The sequence below is a fragment of the Enoplosus armatus genome, chromosome 9, assembly GCF_043641665.1.
Source record: "Enoplosus armatus isolate fEnoArm2 chromosome 9, fEnoArm2.hap1, whole genome shotgun sequence".
NCBI lineage: Eukaryota > Metazoa > Chordata > Actinopteri > Centrarchiformes > Enoplosidae > Enoplosus > Enoplosus armatus.
The window spans coordinates 22,013,308-22,028,074 of NC_092188.1; the positions used below are offsets into that span (position 1 = coordinate 22,013,308).

The 14,767-nt window shown below is 44.3% G+C and overlaps 2 protein-coding genes across 3 annotated transcripts; one reads left to right on the forward strand and one right to left on the reverse strand.

Annotated features, from left to right (window-relative positions):
- Positions 1–1,739: 1,739 nt before the first annotated feature.
- Positions 1,740–5,608, reverse strand: LOC139290190 (2-iminobutanoate/2-iminopropanoate deaminase-like). 2 transcript variants are annotated; one of them, XR_011597532.1, is made up of 7 exons: positions 5,471–5,608; positions 4,720–4,825; positions 4,350–4,404; positions 4,161–4,229; positions 2,433–2,548; positions 1,944–1,999; positions 1,740–1,855 (listed from the first exon to the last, which is right to left on the reverse strand). XR_011597532.1 is itself a non-coding variant. In XM_070911884.1 (6 exons), exons 1-6 carry the CDS (start codon positions 5,533–5,535, stop codon positions 1,796–1,798), a joined length of 411 nt encoding a protein of 136 aa, XP_070767985.1. In that variant the 5' UTR covers positions 5,536–5,608; the 3' UTR covers positions 1,740–1,795. The 2 variants fall into 2 exon arrangements, 1 of the variants encoding a protein (XP_070767985.1); XM_070911884.1 differs by lacking the exon at positions 2,433–2,548.
- Positions 5,609–6,220: 612 nt separating this feature from the next.
- Positions 6,221–14,669, forward strand: pop1 (POP1 homolog, ribonuclease P/MRP subunit). Its single transcript, XM_070912052.1, has 15 exons — positions 6,221–6,377; positions 6,676–6,807; positions 7,151–7,326; positions 7,458–7,718; positions 7,837–7,924; positions 8,223–8,401; positions 8,615–8,892; positions 9,019–9,112; positions 9,228–9,336; positions 9,467–9,586; positions 10,567–10,688; positions 10,882–11,073; positions 11,591–11,745; positions 12,422–12,664; positions 13,368–14,669. The coding sequence occupies exons 1-15, from the start codon at positions 6,227–6,229 to the stop codon at positions 14,062–14,064; spliced, it is 2,997 nt and encodes a 998-aa protein (XP_070768153.1). The 5' UTR covers positions 6,221–6,226; the 3' UTR covers positions 14,065–14,669.
- Positions 14,670–14,767: the final 98 nt, after the last annotated feature.

A 14,767-nucleotide genomic window follows, 5' to 3' on the forward strand; every position in this document is an offset into this window, starting at 1 on the left:
AGAGTGTACAGTGTCATTACTGATAAGCACTACTGAAAGCCAAATCCGTGTTTCCTTTAAAATCATTTCGATATCACGTTATTGGTTTCCATGGAAAAATCATGAATAAATAAAATGTTTTTTTGTTTTTTTTTGCCTAAGGAATAAAAAAAAGAAAGAAAACAAGCATGCAGATGATCCGATGCACATGCAAAAGATTAGTAATGACATAATGAATCATTGCCGGGTTGAGGATGCAGATGATCCACGTACTGATGTGTCATCTCGCTGTTCCATGAAGCCATTTTGTGCAGCTGTACTGTAGCTGGCAGATGCTCATAAAAGTCTCCTCCTGGAAAATAAAGGCGTTTCCAACTATACATTTTAAAAGGCATCATGGGGCCTTGCTGACGCCTTCCGCACATTGGTTTTTGGTTTGAGTGCATTACATACATGTGGAGCACAGTAAGAGATCACCTAGTGGGCATGGTTTTTACATTATCATCAGTTGTACTTGCTGTCTTAAAATAAAGGTTTAAAGGTCTTAAAAAATATATTTCAATGTCCATTGGGACGTTGAGGGGACAAAAATGCGTTTTGTTTCTTTCTCTGTAATATATTCATTTTCTCATTTCCTTTGTCTATGATTCTGCTAACCTAGTGTACAGAATAAAGGTTTACTCACTAATACATGTGCCTTCTTTTTTTTCTGATGAAATGGGACTGTGCTTTCGTGTGGGGCAGCCACCGTGTTTATAATACCCCAATACATATTTCATGTCAAAAAATACATGGGCACATAAAAAATGCAAACATAGAGGGCTGATGCATACATTACACAGTGCTGAGTGACAGTAGGCCACTTACACTATCCAAAGGTACAGGACTGACGTTTGGAAAGAGTTGTGTTTCATCATATGGTCTGTAGTCTCACAACTGTTTAAAGCCAGATATTAACATAACCCATTCAGGCCTGTTCATTCGGGAACAATTTCAGGTAAACAGCTACATATCTACACGCTACACTTGGCTATGATTTTCTATGCTGTGTGCAGTCCTACCACCCTCACAGAAAAAATGGGAAAGTGGTCCCTGGCAACTTAAATTAGTAATGGTATTATGTGTGCAGAACATGCCCAGACGGCGACCCCCGCATCATTTAAAATGAGCTCATACTGTAGCATACACATAACGCAGTGTGTGACCCTGGCGCATCAGAGTGATCAATCACCTTCAAAAAACGTAACGTTTCTTACTCGACATGCAAATTGAACGATGAAGACTTGACCAACCGCTTTAGACAGAAGGAGCTGATCGTTTTAATAACTCAAACCGTGGCATGTGTTAACCTATTCCAGTTATACAAACATGGTTCCAGAGTGTGAGGGAGACTTTCTGAGATGTGCACAGTGAGAGAGATGGTTTACGTCCTCTGAGAACATTTATAATTGAGTTATATTTGATCGTCCATCATCTGGCATGATGAGAGCGGATACCCTGCCACCGGTGTGGCCGGCAGAGTAATTCAGTAAGAGCAAACAAGCTTAGACACTTTTCGGCTATTGTGAGTGAAATGTGAGCAGGGGGGGAATTTTAAATGCAGTGCTCTCTCCAAACACATCTCATCAATGTTAATGAGAGAGGAGAAAGTGCACTGAGCTAAATCACTTAGAGCCCTACAAAATATGATACATATAAATATGATGCACATTTTGTTTGATCAGTTCTTGACTGGTCGACAAAACAAGGCACAAACTGTATATGTTTGAGTGATCATGGGCTTTTCCAGCTTTTTATTGTTTGATAGGTGTTTTTGTTAGGAAGCATCGGTCAGAGGGCCCAACACGGCAACTGCTTCAATCTCAACCAGCCCACCCTAAAAAAAAAAAGAGCGACGGAAAGAGAACATAAGGTACACAGTTTTCAGTTTAAATCCAGAGTGTAGGTCTTCGTGAAATACTTACTCTGGGAAGAGCAGCAACCTGGTAGGCAGCTCTGGCTGGGTAGTTGGTGCTGAAGACTAGAGAGAGCAGCACATTTAATGGCATTAGGTGACCAACACACACACATATTTAAGCACACTGATATTAAATGAAACAAGACACGTGGCTGAGCTTTGGCAAAGTTTGACAACTGTAGAAGCAGAGTAAGGGTCTCTGGCACGACTTCAGCTACTTCCAAGGTGCATGGAGAAGGAAAAAAAAGGCAATAAGTGACACATAGGTGACACCATATTTGGTACATAAACAGGAAAAGTGTAACTAGAGGGTGGTGCTTCCTCAGAGGGGAAGGGGAATGTGCATAGAAAGTCAAAATGTGCCTGTTTGCTGTGGCATACTTCTTAGACACCATACTTCAAATACTCTTAACAAGAGGGAGACATAGAAAGAGCAACAAGATACATCACAAAAACCACCACCATGTGTGTTATGTGACTTTTATGGTGGTGTCACCTGTGTCTTTTATTGGGCACTCCCTTTGCCTCTCTGCCAGTCTGGGGATGTGATCGGCCTTAAGTCACGTGACCATACGCCCAGCCCATCTGTGTCGTTGCCCCATTGGCTGATATCTGTGTGGATGTATACGATTGGTTGTGCTTCATACCTACCCTATTTAAATGTAATGTCATGTGTTTTTTTCTCATGACCCTGATGAAGGGGTCTTAACATTGAGTGTCAGGTGGGTTTTCATTAAGAGAAATCCTCTTGTACAGAGGAAATGTGTTTTGGGGGCAACACTAACAGCATGTGTGAACAGACAAAATACAAAATCAACATACTGAATCTACGGGGAGACATTTTGCTTTCTCTTTGTGAATGTTAACTGGCTAAAGCTGTCTGAAGTTTAAGTTTTACTGATACACGCACAGTATTCCATCGTTTCCTGCTCACAACACAACAGAAAAGTGATTGATTTTCCTGAAAACACAGTATACTGTTGCACTTATTATATAATAACATACTATTCAAGATTATAGGGTAGTTGGTAACAACCTCATTATTGGACGCACAACGGGCAAGAGATCTCTGGGAAATGTGGTGCAATAAAGCCACAGCAATAAGTGCTTAAAGGCCCACACGTGTCTTCACTTATTTTGCTTGATTAGACCTCTTCATAAGACTGAGGGCATGTCTTTGCTCCTCCTATTAGTTTTGTGGAACCTGTTAGGGAGGGAGAACATAGGTGACATCTTGTAATTCCAGTATGGCTCCACCAGTCTAATTGGCCCAAATAAATGAAAACACCAGTGATACTCACTCTGCGGAAGGCAATTGTGCCAGTAGGTGTATTTTTACCCACAGTTAGACCATATTCATTGAGGGATTTTTATTCTTAACCATCCACTTTAGTGCCTGGAATCAGATTTTTTAAAAACACATCTAACACATCCTCCTTTCTCCCCTCTAATAGCATCAATGAGTGTACAGGTGCTCCTGTTACCATTCCTTTTTGTTGATACAAGACCACTCTGAATGAAACTCCATGTTGAATATTTCTGGGCTCCCATGTGGGCTTTGTAATTAGAGTTAAAGGACTTGTCCGCCATCTGCGGAGCATCAGATGTGGCATGTTGTCTGACATTTAGTTAAAGGATTAATTCACTGGCAGCGGCGGCAGCTCAGGTTTCACTCTGCATTAGTGACTCGGCAAACGCCAGCAGCCCCCGTACCCGCGTGGTGACAAAGTCAGCTGAGTTTCTCAGCATTTGTTTCATGCCTCGCAGTGTATTTGCTCTGGATCTTTCTTGACATATTTACAATACGAAGAGGCCAATTCAAGGGTAACAATTAACAGACATGACAAAGGATGTGCCGGGGCAAATCCAGTGAGATTGATGATTTTATGAAAAGGCATTCCCAACGAATGAATAAAGACTATATAACCACAGATGAGCACTCCTAACTCTGGGTAAGAATGAGACCACGATGCACAGAGGCAGCTTCAAGCCAAGTCAAACATCACCTATTTAGCCTTCTTTAACCAGTATGTCCACCGGGTTAATGCAGGTTCCCTGGGTTGTGGTGACACCTAGTGGCAAAGTCTGTATTACAAGATGCAAATAATGAACTTTTGCCCGAGTTGTCACAAAAAAGGCCTGTTATGACAAGTTCTTTTTTTTCTCTCACCATGGCTTAGCAGTAATCAAAAATCCTTTTGATAAGTGAATCAATGATACTTACACTGCTTGTAAACGTCGTTGACCCTGGCAAAGTCATTCATGTCAGCCAAGAGCACTGTGGTTTTGACAACTGCAGGGGACAATGGCAAAATGTATGTTTATGTCTGTGATATAAGAATTCTCCTCCATGTCAACTTCAAGGCGATCGATTCAAAATGCAGTACTTTTCAGAGAGTAAAGTGTTTCTCACCATTCCCATAGCCACACGCCGCAGCTTTAAGGATTTCACCCATGTTCACAAGAGCCTGTGGAAAAAGAGATTTCCAAACGTAGGTGTTCTTTAGTCTTTTACTTTGATTGGCTCATTCGTGAGGCAAGTTGATAGAAAATGAGAGGAGATGAAGCTCCTAAAGCAGGGATCGATTTAATGTACGTCCAACAATACATTCAAATGATGTACTGCATTTATTCCCAGTGTAGCTGCCTGTTGATGGATTGGATGTGAGAGATTACCACATCATACTCATCAGTACAGTGAACAACTTCAATAATATCTTGGATAGTTTCCCATTTTGCAGTGCTCCTGGTTTACAATGGGAGGGTGTTTCATGGAGGGTCACCTGTCTGGTCTGAGCCTGAACACCCCCTTCCACCAACTGTCCACTGGCAGGATCCATCCCGAGCTGTCCTGAGATGTACATGGTCCGATCTACCACCACTGCTTGGCTGGGAGACACACAAACAGGACCAAAGAGTCATCTACATGGGATTAAAGGCTGGGTTACTGACGCTTTCAGAGAGAGAAGGGGGACGTCTTCTTGTCCTTTCTAGTGTCCTTTACAGCTACAGGAGGGGAGCAGACAGTAAATGCAGAAGCTACTGATCATGCAGTTTGGTATTATCCCTGTTCTACTTGACTATACCTCCATGACTGCAAGTCTAGGTGTTTAAACACACACACACACACACACACACACACACACACCTCTTGTTGCACAGACAAAATATGGATTTAGACAACTTGTCATTGTTTTCCCTTTAAGGTCCACTGACATGCTGAATGTAAAACACAACATTATGCGCACAGCTTGCTGTTAATAGTTTAGCCTTTCAATAGTTCACAAAGCTCAAAGGGCAATCCAAAAAACCTGTACTTTGCTTCTGCACGCTCATCTCATGCAGTCAGCCCGGTGCGATTAAACACAACTGTATGATCATGTTGAGGCAAATACCAACAGCCATAACTCTCTTAACATCTCACCTACGCTGTTAACATATGGCCTATACATGTTGTTTTGACTGCTGCTGTGTGCCAGCTGTGTGCCAGCTCTAACTTTCAGCCTGGTGGTCCGACTTCAGAGCTCTCCTCACCTGTACGGGCCGATGGCAGCGGGAGCTTTTGTGGTGCTGATAATCCTCCTGATTGCTGCGGCCATTTTGCTGGGAATATATGTAATCAACCAGTTCGATTGAATCAAACCATGTGACTGAAACAAGTGGTGTTACAGAGAGCAGCGAGACAAGGGGCAGGAAAAGCTGCAGGGGCACCGGATGACGTATCGACAGCTGCCTTACTGTAAATGACGTTATAGACGCGCAAAAAATATTTATTTTTTATTTTTTTTCATACCAGTACGGATATACAGAAATATTGCATGCTAAAGTCATAACTGGTCGCGAGAAAAGACGATATGTTTTCAGGAGAAATTGGGTTTGTTTGGCATTAAAACTTTTCGTTGCGCCGATACACTACACATCCCATGAACACCACATATCCGGAAGCAAACACTACGTCAACCAGCGTGTGGAAAAGTCACATGGTAGCTAACTGGTAATAGAGAGAGTTTCTGGCATACAAGCATACTGGGGAATCTAGAGGTGAACATATGCGGTGTAACCAGTCTCTACTTTTTACTCTGTTAGTTTTTAGACGTGACGTATTTGTGTTTTTGTTCATTTAAGCAAAAACGCTCCACTTTCCGTGGAGTAACGTAGCTTAGGTAGCTAACGTTAGCAATAGCAGATATTGGCAAGTCATGTTAGGTGTTTGGAGAGTCAGCTTTCCGTTTCGCAACCAGCGAGACTGTCACGGTGTCTGAAACGTGCCTTCTTGTTTTGGTTTAGAAAATGTCTGCGGCTAAAGTGAAGATGCGGGGGAGGAAGATGAAAAACCAGCCCGTCAGTGTGCAGTATCCGTCCTCTCCCCGGAATGAGGAGAGCAGCTCACAGAACGGAGCCGGTAATATGCCTTCACTATGGATCAGATATGGTGCAATATGTCCCTGCCTGTCTTCTAGTGACACTGTATACGCCCTCTTCACGTCTCTTTTTGCTGCTGCATGGTCAGCAGGTTTCAGCCTGCACCCTCTCTGACACCATCCCTTACCCCTGGCAACAATAACACACACGTGCTCTTCCCCTGTCAGCCCTGTCTTCAATGTATCCAGACCTGGGGGTCTGAGGGTCTGAGGGTCCCCAGGACAGTTGCCTGGTTGGTAATCCAGCCTCGGACGCGCTCTCATCTTTACCTGTGGTGTCCCTGAAATGACAAAATAATGATCTTCCCAAAGGTGGAGGTGGTGATGATGGTCCATCTGACGTCCGTCCATCAGAAAATCCAAAGAAGCCTCACCAACAGGGCGGATGGGTCAGTGGGCACCAGAAAGATGGTGGAAGCTACGCCAAGGATATGCCCAAATACATCTCTGGTAAAGCCATTGTCCCCCTCCTACAAATTCACTCTGTACTGCATACTCTAAATGAGCTGTTTTTTGTATTGAAGGGTCCCATAACGACTTCACTACCCAGAGATCCATCTTTCATCATTTATTAAATGATCAGATTTTATTTTTTACATCCATTGCTTTTATGTGGTGCAGATTTGCTGTCGGCCTTAAAGTAAGCATTGAGTTTAGACCAACTTGGGACGTAAAAAGGAAGAAACTGATCATGAGTTAGCTTTGGTACTGCATATGCAGCATCTCCAGTCAGATTGATGACGTTTAAAATTCAGCACCTCAACCCTTCTCCCTCGCTCCCACCCCTACACAGCTGGACCTTTTGCCAGGGCGAGGGCGGCAGAGGTGCGCACCATGTTGAAAGCCGTCACCGTGACAACGGGCAGCTGCCACGTCTTCGGAGCCCTGCCCAAACACATGAGGAGACGGGCCATGAGCCACAACACCAAGCGGCTCCCTCGTAGACTGAGAGACGTGGCCAACAGAATGGTTAAGTCCAGAATGTTAATCTAGATTGTCATCTTAATGTCCCACTTAACGCTTGGGGGCCTGTTTCAATAAGCCTTCTCTGTGCACGTCTGACATATTTACTGACATTTCCGTTTCCGTCCTTCCTCCAGCGGGAGAAGAGCCTCCAGGCCGGCTCAAAGAAGAAGAAGGAACAGGCAAAGAACAAGAGCCGCAAGGCTCGCAGGCGCCATGGAAATCTGCTGCTGGAGTTCAACCGCCGCCAGAGGAAGAACGTGTGGCTGGAAACGCACATTTGGCACGCCAAGCGCTTCCACATGGTTAAAAAGTGGGGCTACTGCCTTGGGGACAGACCCACATACAAATGCTACCGGCCTTGTTACAGGGCAATGAGCAGCCACTGCCTCCTGCAGGTAACCATCACTGACTTGGATGACGTGTGTTGTGTTTTATTTTTGCAACAAAAGTAGGCTCAAGCGATTTCAATGCTAGTAAAATAAGCGTGATGATTTTTTGTTTTTTTCGACACAGGACCTTTCGTACTACTGCTGCCTAGAGCTACAGGGAGAGGAAGACAAGCTGCTGGCTTCTCTGTCACAGCTGACCAGCAAGGAGGCCGGTGAGAATACATCCTACCCCGACCACAAATACATACATTTTGTCTTTATTCACCAAGAGCTCAAAAATACTGAGAATGTGGACTTATTTTTCTCCATGAATCCTTTCTCTGTGAGTTTTGAGTGGTGATCTGTGCGCTGTTTAAGAACCACACAGTCTGATCAAAGATAAGTAGATCAGCACTTGATTCCAAAAAGTTTGGAAAGTTCAGCTCTGCTTTTAATTTGAGTGCTAAAAGTTATAAGTTCCAAGTTTAGTTAGAATAACTGGAGTAATATGCATGTGCTGTGCGTTTCCAGGTCCTACATTTGCTGCAGCACTGTGTCTATCAGGGCGAAGACAGGGCAGTGTGGTGGTGTACAGAGCGGGACAGTACCCCTCGCAGCCCCTGGGCCCTGTCACCTTCCTCTGGAGACCCCGTACTCAGGGCTCGGACCACAGGCAGCTGTGGATTTGGGCTCATCCCACTATTAAACAGGTACGGTGGGTTTTAGGGGTCCAAAGGGTTATTGTTGACTAATGTAAAAGCCTTTGCATTGAATATGAAAATTGAAAACAGAAAACATAGTATTCTGACAAAAAAATGAAAATGAATTTTGTGTTGAAAGGTTAGATTCTAATAGATATGATAGAGAATGGAGAGTCAATGTCAGCAAGGCTGTTAACTCCAGTAACTGTGTGCTCCTTGCAGGACCTTCTCCTCGAGTTACAAACTGTGTGCCAGTGTTCTGAGGCTGTACGTCCTCCAGTTGCTCCAGTGGTGACACCTGCTGAGGTTGTCCCCACCCTAGAACCAAAGCCAAAGCCGCCTGAAAAGACCCCTCAGGCCAAGCAGATAACTGGAACCAAGAGAAAGCGCACCTGTAAGGATGCCTGTGGACCTCCTGCCAAGAAAATCCTGGGAGACGGAACCAGATCTCCCACCACCCCAGTTACCTGGAAGTCCAGCTCGACTGGAATAGTTATGAAGTTAGTGTAGAGTTTCACTGAGATGCAAAATTTAAAAAAAATTTGGATGAATCGTTTTCACTCCAAATTGTGATGGGAATTTATTTTATTTAAAATGTCTGTCTTTCACTCGTGGATCTGTTGCAGTGATCTCACAATGGAGATTGTACGCTATCGCCTGATTGGACCGCAGTCCCACTCTGTTCTGGCGGAAACCTTGGAAGCAGCTACAGACTGTGATGTAAGCATTATGTTGATAGTGGCATTAAAAGCGGAGAGCCTCTGGAGTATATTTGCATTTCATACTTAAGAACTGTGTTTTATTTATTTATTTATTTATTTATGTTTGCTTTAAGGAAATGAACAAGTCCCAGCCCTCTCCCCTCTGGTGGCCTGAGCACTGCAAAGACACGAGCAAGATGAATCTGCATCAACACCAAGCTGATGTCTTTCACATACTGAAGGGTCTGTTGTAGTTGTTTTATTCTCAATGTGAATGGTTTTTTTTGTTACCTGGTCCTTACTTTTTGTCATCTTGGTGTGTGTGTGTGTGTGTGTGTGTGTTTGTTTAACCATGACTGTGTAATTCATCCAGGTGTCTATTCGACTGGAGAGCTCCCACCAGGCACAGTACTGGGTCTGACTGTAGATGACCCCAGGCTGACTTTACCAACAAAGAAGGTTAAAGCTTTGCCCTGTGTAAAGCAGGCACAAGGTAAAATCTGACCTACCAGACAGATAGCAGAGGAGTGTGGACAGTTACTTTACAGATACACACCGTTAAAAGGGCATGAAAATCACAGATTATTTCCCCAGTTATCATATCAGAAGCAGTTTCCTAATGTGGACTGACAGTGTCCAGAAGTAGTGTTCCGTTTCTCGTATATGGCGGCAGAAAACTACTGACCATTAAATAAGACATAGCTATAGCACAAAATCAGCCTGTTGTTTCTGGTCCTGAGGTTGTTTCAGAGAGTACACATCTGGTTCTGTGCCCTGGGGGGCCTCTGCCTGGCCATGCAGATGTTCCAGGTTCAAATCCTGGCAGGATCCTGTCCTCCAAACACACCCTCAGTGACAGACGACAGCTGATTCACTGGCTATACTGAAAAGAGCAGGGGTTGGTTTCAACCACAGCCTTTTGCTGTATTCTGATTTGAGTTTCTCTCTATTTGCACATTTCTAGTTTACAATAACATGAGGCCAAAGAGAATTCAAACTTAAACATATACCTTAATGGCGATATAAGACAGTATTGTGTATGTAATGCTCTGTGAGAAAGCAGCATTTTTTAACCCTATTTAATATTTAGTCTCCCATTGTGAAAGCCAGTAAACGTGGCTGATGTTTTGCTGTGTTTCAGTCTGTATTGTATTTAGGGTTTAGGGTTTGCTGCGCCAAAACATCCAGTCAGGCTTAGAGTCACCACGACTACGTAAATGAAGGTGCATGATATGTAAATGAGGGACTGTTACAGCATGTTCCTGTTTCCACAGCTGAATGTGTTTTTATTGCTGCTCATTTAGATATTGGGTTGTAAATCAGACGCAGAGAGCTTCATATATCTCTCCCGACACTAGTGATGCTGGTCATACAGGAGCATGCCGTGTGTGTGTGTGTGTGTGTGTGTGTGTGTGTGTGTGTGTGTGTGTGTGTGTGTGTGTGTGTGTGTGTGCGTGTGCGTGCTTGTTTCAGAGGTGGACGAGGAGAAGAGGAAGGAGCTGATGTTGCGAGGAGTACCAGAACTCTGCTGTCAGAGTTACCTGTGGGAGCAGTCTGTCCGGGACAACGTCACCGATAACAAGATATCAGAGCAGGTAGTTTATCATTTTCTTACTACCAGAAATGTTGTACTGTTAATCGTGATTATTTATTACTTAGTACTTTAAATGTAGGTGCCTTATTTGCTCTCTTAATGCTTTATTCTACGTCTTCCGCTAACATCTCTATTTCTGAAAGCACAGATAAGCTTAGATGTTGCTCTTACATCCTTCTGTGTATTGCCTGCAGGAGCTGAACCGTATGAGAAGTGAGGTGCTGGTGCCGGGCTCCAGGCTGAGCCCCACTCCCCTGCAGGGCCGAGTCCCCATCCTGCTGGTTCACCAGCCTGGCAAGCAGGTGGGCCACGAGATGAGCTCCTGGGGTGCTGGATGGGACCTGCTGCTTCCTAAAGGCTGGGGCATGGCCCTCTGGGTCCCACTGGTAGGTAGCATGGACAGCACCTTTTATCTGGTTGGAATTCAAGTTATTATCTTTTCACTTTAGCCAGGAAGTACTGGTTTTAGAACAGTATGTTTTCCCCCACAGTAGATTGGTTTAACTGTGCTTTAAACGCTGTTAAAATATCCGCTCAATTTCACATATTCTAATACTGGCTAGACATACACATCACTTATAATATCAGGTTGAGTAATGAGACCTACTTGGATTTTATCAGACTAAAAATATGAAGGTATGCTGGTATTTCACTGAGGGTGCTGTGAGGCTGCATGTATATCGTGTATAATACAGTGGATGTCAGTATGGGAAGCTCTGAAAGATGTTTTCATTATTTGGTTGCCTCATCCATGTTTTGGGGCAGTCCCATTTTGTTTGGACAGGCACTGTAAAAATGTTAAATGTACCTTGAAATTTCAAGGCAGACTGGAAGCCCTCTGGTTTCGCTTTATATGTCTGGTTCTCTAAAATCCAGTGTTTACTCTCTTTTTGCCTCTGCTAGGTGTACAGAGGAGTTCGCGTCGGAGGGCTGAACATGAGCCTGAAACACTCTCAGAATAAAGGAGCCCCCCACTTCCCCCATGATTACCCAGACTGCCCCGCAGGCGCCCGCTTCCAGGAGGAGCAGGAGGCAGAGCTCCTGTGCAAGTTCAAAAGGTCAGCTGGAGACTGAGCGGGAAAGGAACCCAAAATAGTAATGTTGCGTGTGATTATCATTTATTATCAGCAACATGGTAAAAGACTGTTTTCAGTGGGGACATCTTGTGCTGCCAAAGCGTTTGTGTATCTTGTAATGTCATTTTGGCACATAACTAGTGTGTCAGCCTGCTGATAGAAAACAGAATCTGAAGAACTTGCCCAGAATCCTTAAGGTCCATTTTACTGATGGACAAATTTCAACAATATATTTTAATCAACCATTGGCAAACTTAAACTGAACTGAACTAAACTGAAGAAAATGTTTTCAGTTAAATAAACAAAGTAAGGTGATAATGACGCCGTGTTGGAACTAAAGATGCTTTGTAGTGGTCTGTTGCTGTATGACTGTATAATCAGCTGCTGGGAAAAGATAATATTCACTAGCTTACAGCCTAAGTAAGTGGTGAGAATGTCAGTGGATTAGAGGTTTTAATAGAGGGAAGCACTCCAAAGCTCTGACCCCAGTTAATTTCCATTATGCAGATCTTTCCCACCATGCAGATGAGATGGTAATAAGGCTGCATGCTGCTCTTCCCCTACTCTCCGCTGCTCAGCAGTCATGATTTGTTACATAAATTGGCAGGGTTGCCCCCGACAGTTTGACAAGGGTTTGACCTTCTGACCTGTTCTGTAGGCGTCCGCCCGCCAAAAGGACCAATTACATCAAACATGGCTGTCTGGCTCCGTTCCGTTGCCCGTGGCAACAGCTGACCGAGGAGTGGGAGCTTATCTCGAGGGGAGGGGGAGGAGGAGAGGAGAGGAAAAGAGACGGCCAGGCCCAAACCACAACAGAGGCTGACACAGTGATGGAGGAGGAGATGGCATCACATGGAGATGTCGAAGGAACAAAGCCTCAGAGCCGTGTCACTGTGCTGAGGTAAATGTTTCTCTTTACTATTATATTCATGTTTGTGATTTATACTGAAGGTTTGTTTTTTTTATCCTCTCCCTTATCTTATTGTGAAAATAAACTCATATCAGTATTGACTCGAAACACACACACACACACACTCTGCAGGTTTACGCCAAGTTCCCTTCAGATATTTAACATCCTGCACATCTAAATCACACTTCTAACAATATTAATGCAGTTGACTTTTAAAGGTCCCTTGAGCAGAAATGTGCACTGTTTTTGGGGGCTTTGGGCTCCAATCATCACTTTTTCCTTTTCAATTTTTTATTAAGAGACCTTGGCGCAGCTTTTGACAGGTGTGATGCATGGTGCTTCTCCAGTCTACCTCCCTTTCATCATAATGTCCCTGATGAGAATACCCAAAGTACATCCAGCCTTAAATTGCTGCAATACATCACAGAGATTAGTAGAGGGGAAGAGTTGCATCCATCCTCATAAAACCATCACACAAGCTTTGAGTAACGACGGACTTTATGAGAAAAAAATTGGATTGATTTTCGCTGTCCATTGGCTGCCTTTTTGTTTTCAGCATTAGAAATTAAAAAATGTTCTTCGACCGAATTTTATGTCTCTCAGGGTGCTTAATGGGGCCAATGAAAATGCAACTTTTCCTCTGAATATTAATCACGTGTTATACATGGATATTTGTTGTTTTTATGCTTCCTAGGAACAGAAAGTCTTTGAGGCTGCTCTCTGGTTGGTGCAGACCCACGACATCTAAAGGTCAAAGGCCGTGCCGTGTCGGGGCGGTGCCACCTCTCGACCGTTCAGCTGTGACATCGTTTCTCACGGCGCATGGGATGAGTCTGGCGTGGGTGCGTCTGTCACTGCTGTCCAAGGGCAAACCGGAGCTCCACGCCATGCTCTGTGTGCCAACCGCAGAGGACCTACAGCTGCTGAGCAAAGGGCCCGGCAGCAGCGGCCCTCACGAGCCCCCGCACAGAGACCACTTTAAAAGCAGGATTAAACGTAGAAAGCGTGGGCCCAAGAAAGCTGCTACCTCCTCTTTGCCTTCTGGTGAGACTGAGGGCAACAGGTCAGACCTCCCCTCTGCCTCTGAACCAAACCCCACCACGTCTGAAGCCCCCAAATCATCCTCCCAGTCTTCCTCGGACCTCGTCTTCGGGTTGTGGCCGGATCCTCTGCCGAGTGTCACCTCCCACTGCTCCCGGGTGACTCTAGGCTGGGTCACTCAGGGCGACTTCTCCCTGTCTGCAGGCTGTGGGGAGGCTCTGGGGTTTGCCAGCGTTGCCGGCCTCCTCCACACCCTCTTCAACCAGCCGATGGAACACAGAGGAACGTTGCTGCTGCGCAACCCGACCTCCCTGCACTACCGCTTTGCTAAAATCAACATAGAGGTCTGATTGAAACATCGGAGCCTATGCAGAACCAAAAAGCACTGAATTCTTGGTTATTGGAGAAAGATCAATACTACATCTGTCCTGCAGAGGCAGGAAATCATGTCATCAAGTCGCATGATGCTTCATTCCCTAAGTGATCCCTGTTTCTTGATAATTGTGTTAAAGACTTAATGGCATACATGGGGCAAGACTACAAGCTACCTGCTGCTGCTGTTGAAAAGATATTTTTTAGTTGTGCATATTCTACTCTGGGAAGAGACATCCTCATTGTTTCAGCTGAAAAGGACTGGTTGTTTTTGTATTTTTTTCTTGCATCAATGCCTTTTGTCAGAGGGACACTCCACAAAGGGATCAGTTAAGTACTGTAACTGATTGCCAGCCTTGGTTTTAGTTTAGTTTAGTTCAGCCTTTCATCAACTGGGTTTGGGAAATGAATTCATTTTTGGCTTATTTTACATCCCTCTGTATCCGTGTTAATGACGCTGGAGAGTATTTATGTTGGTGGCCCTCTATTATGTTTAAAAAGCGTCCATCCGTTTTAGAAATGCCACTGCATTGAAAAAGTTTGGTTTGAACATACGCTAATAAAATACCCATACTGCACTTGACAGATGAACTGTGGATAATTACTGTCACCTTCTGCTGTGTAAAATCATACGAGTAATAATTGAACCTCCAGCACCAACATTATGGCTTGGCCCTTGTA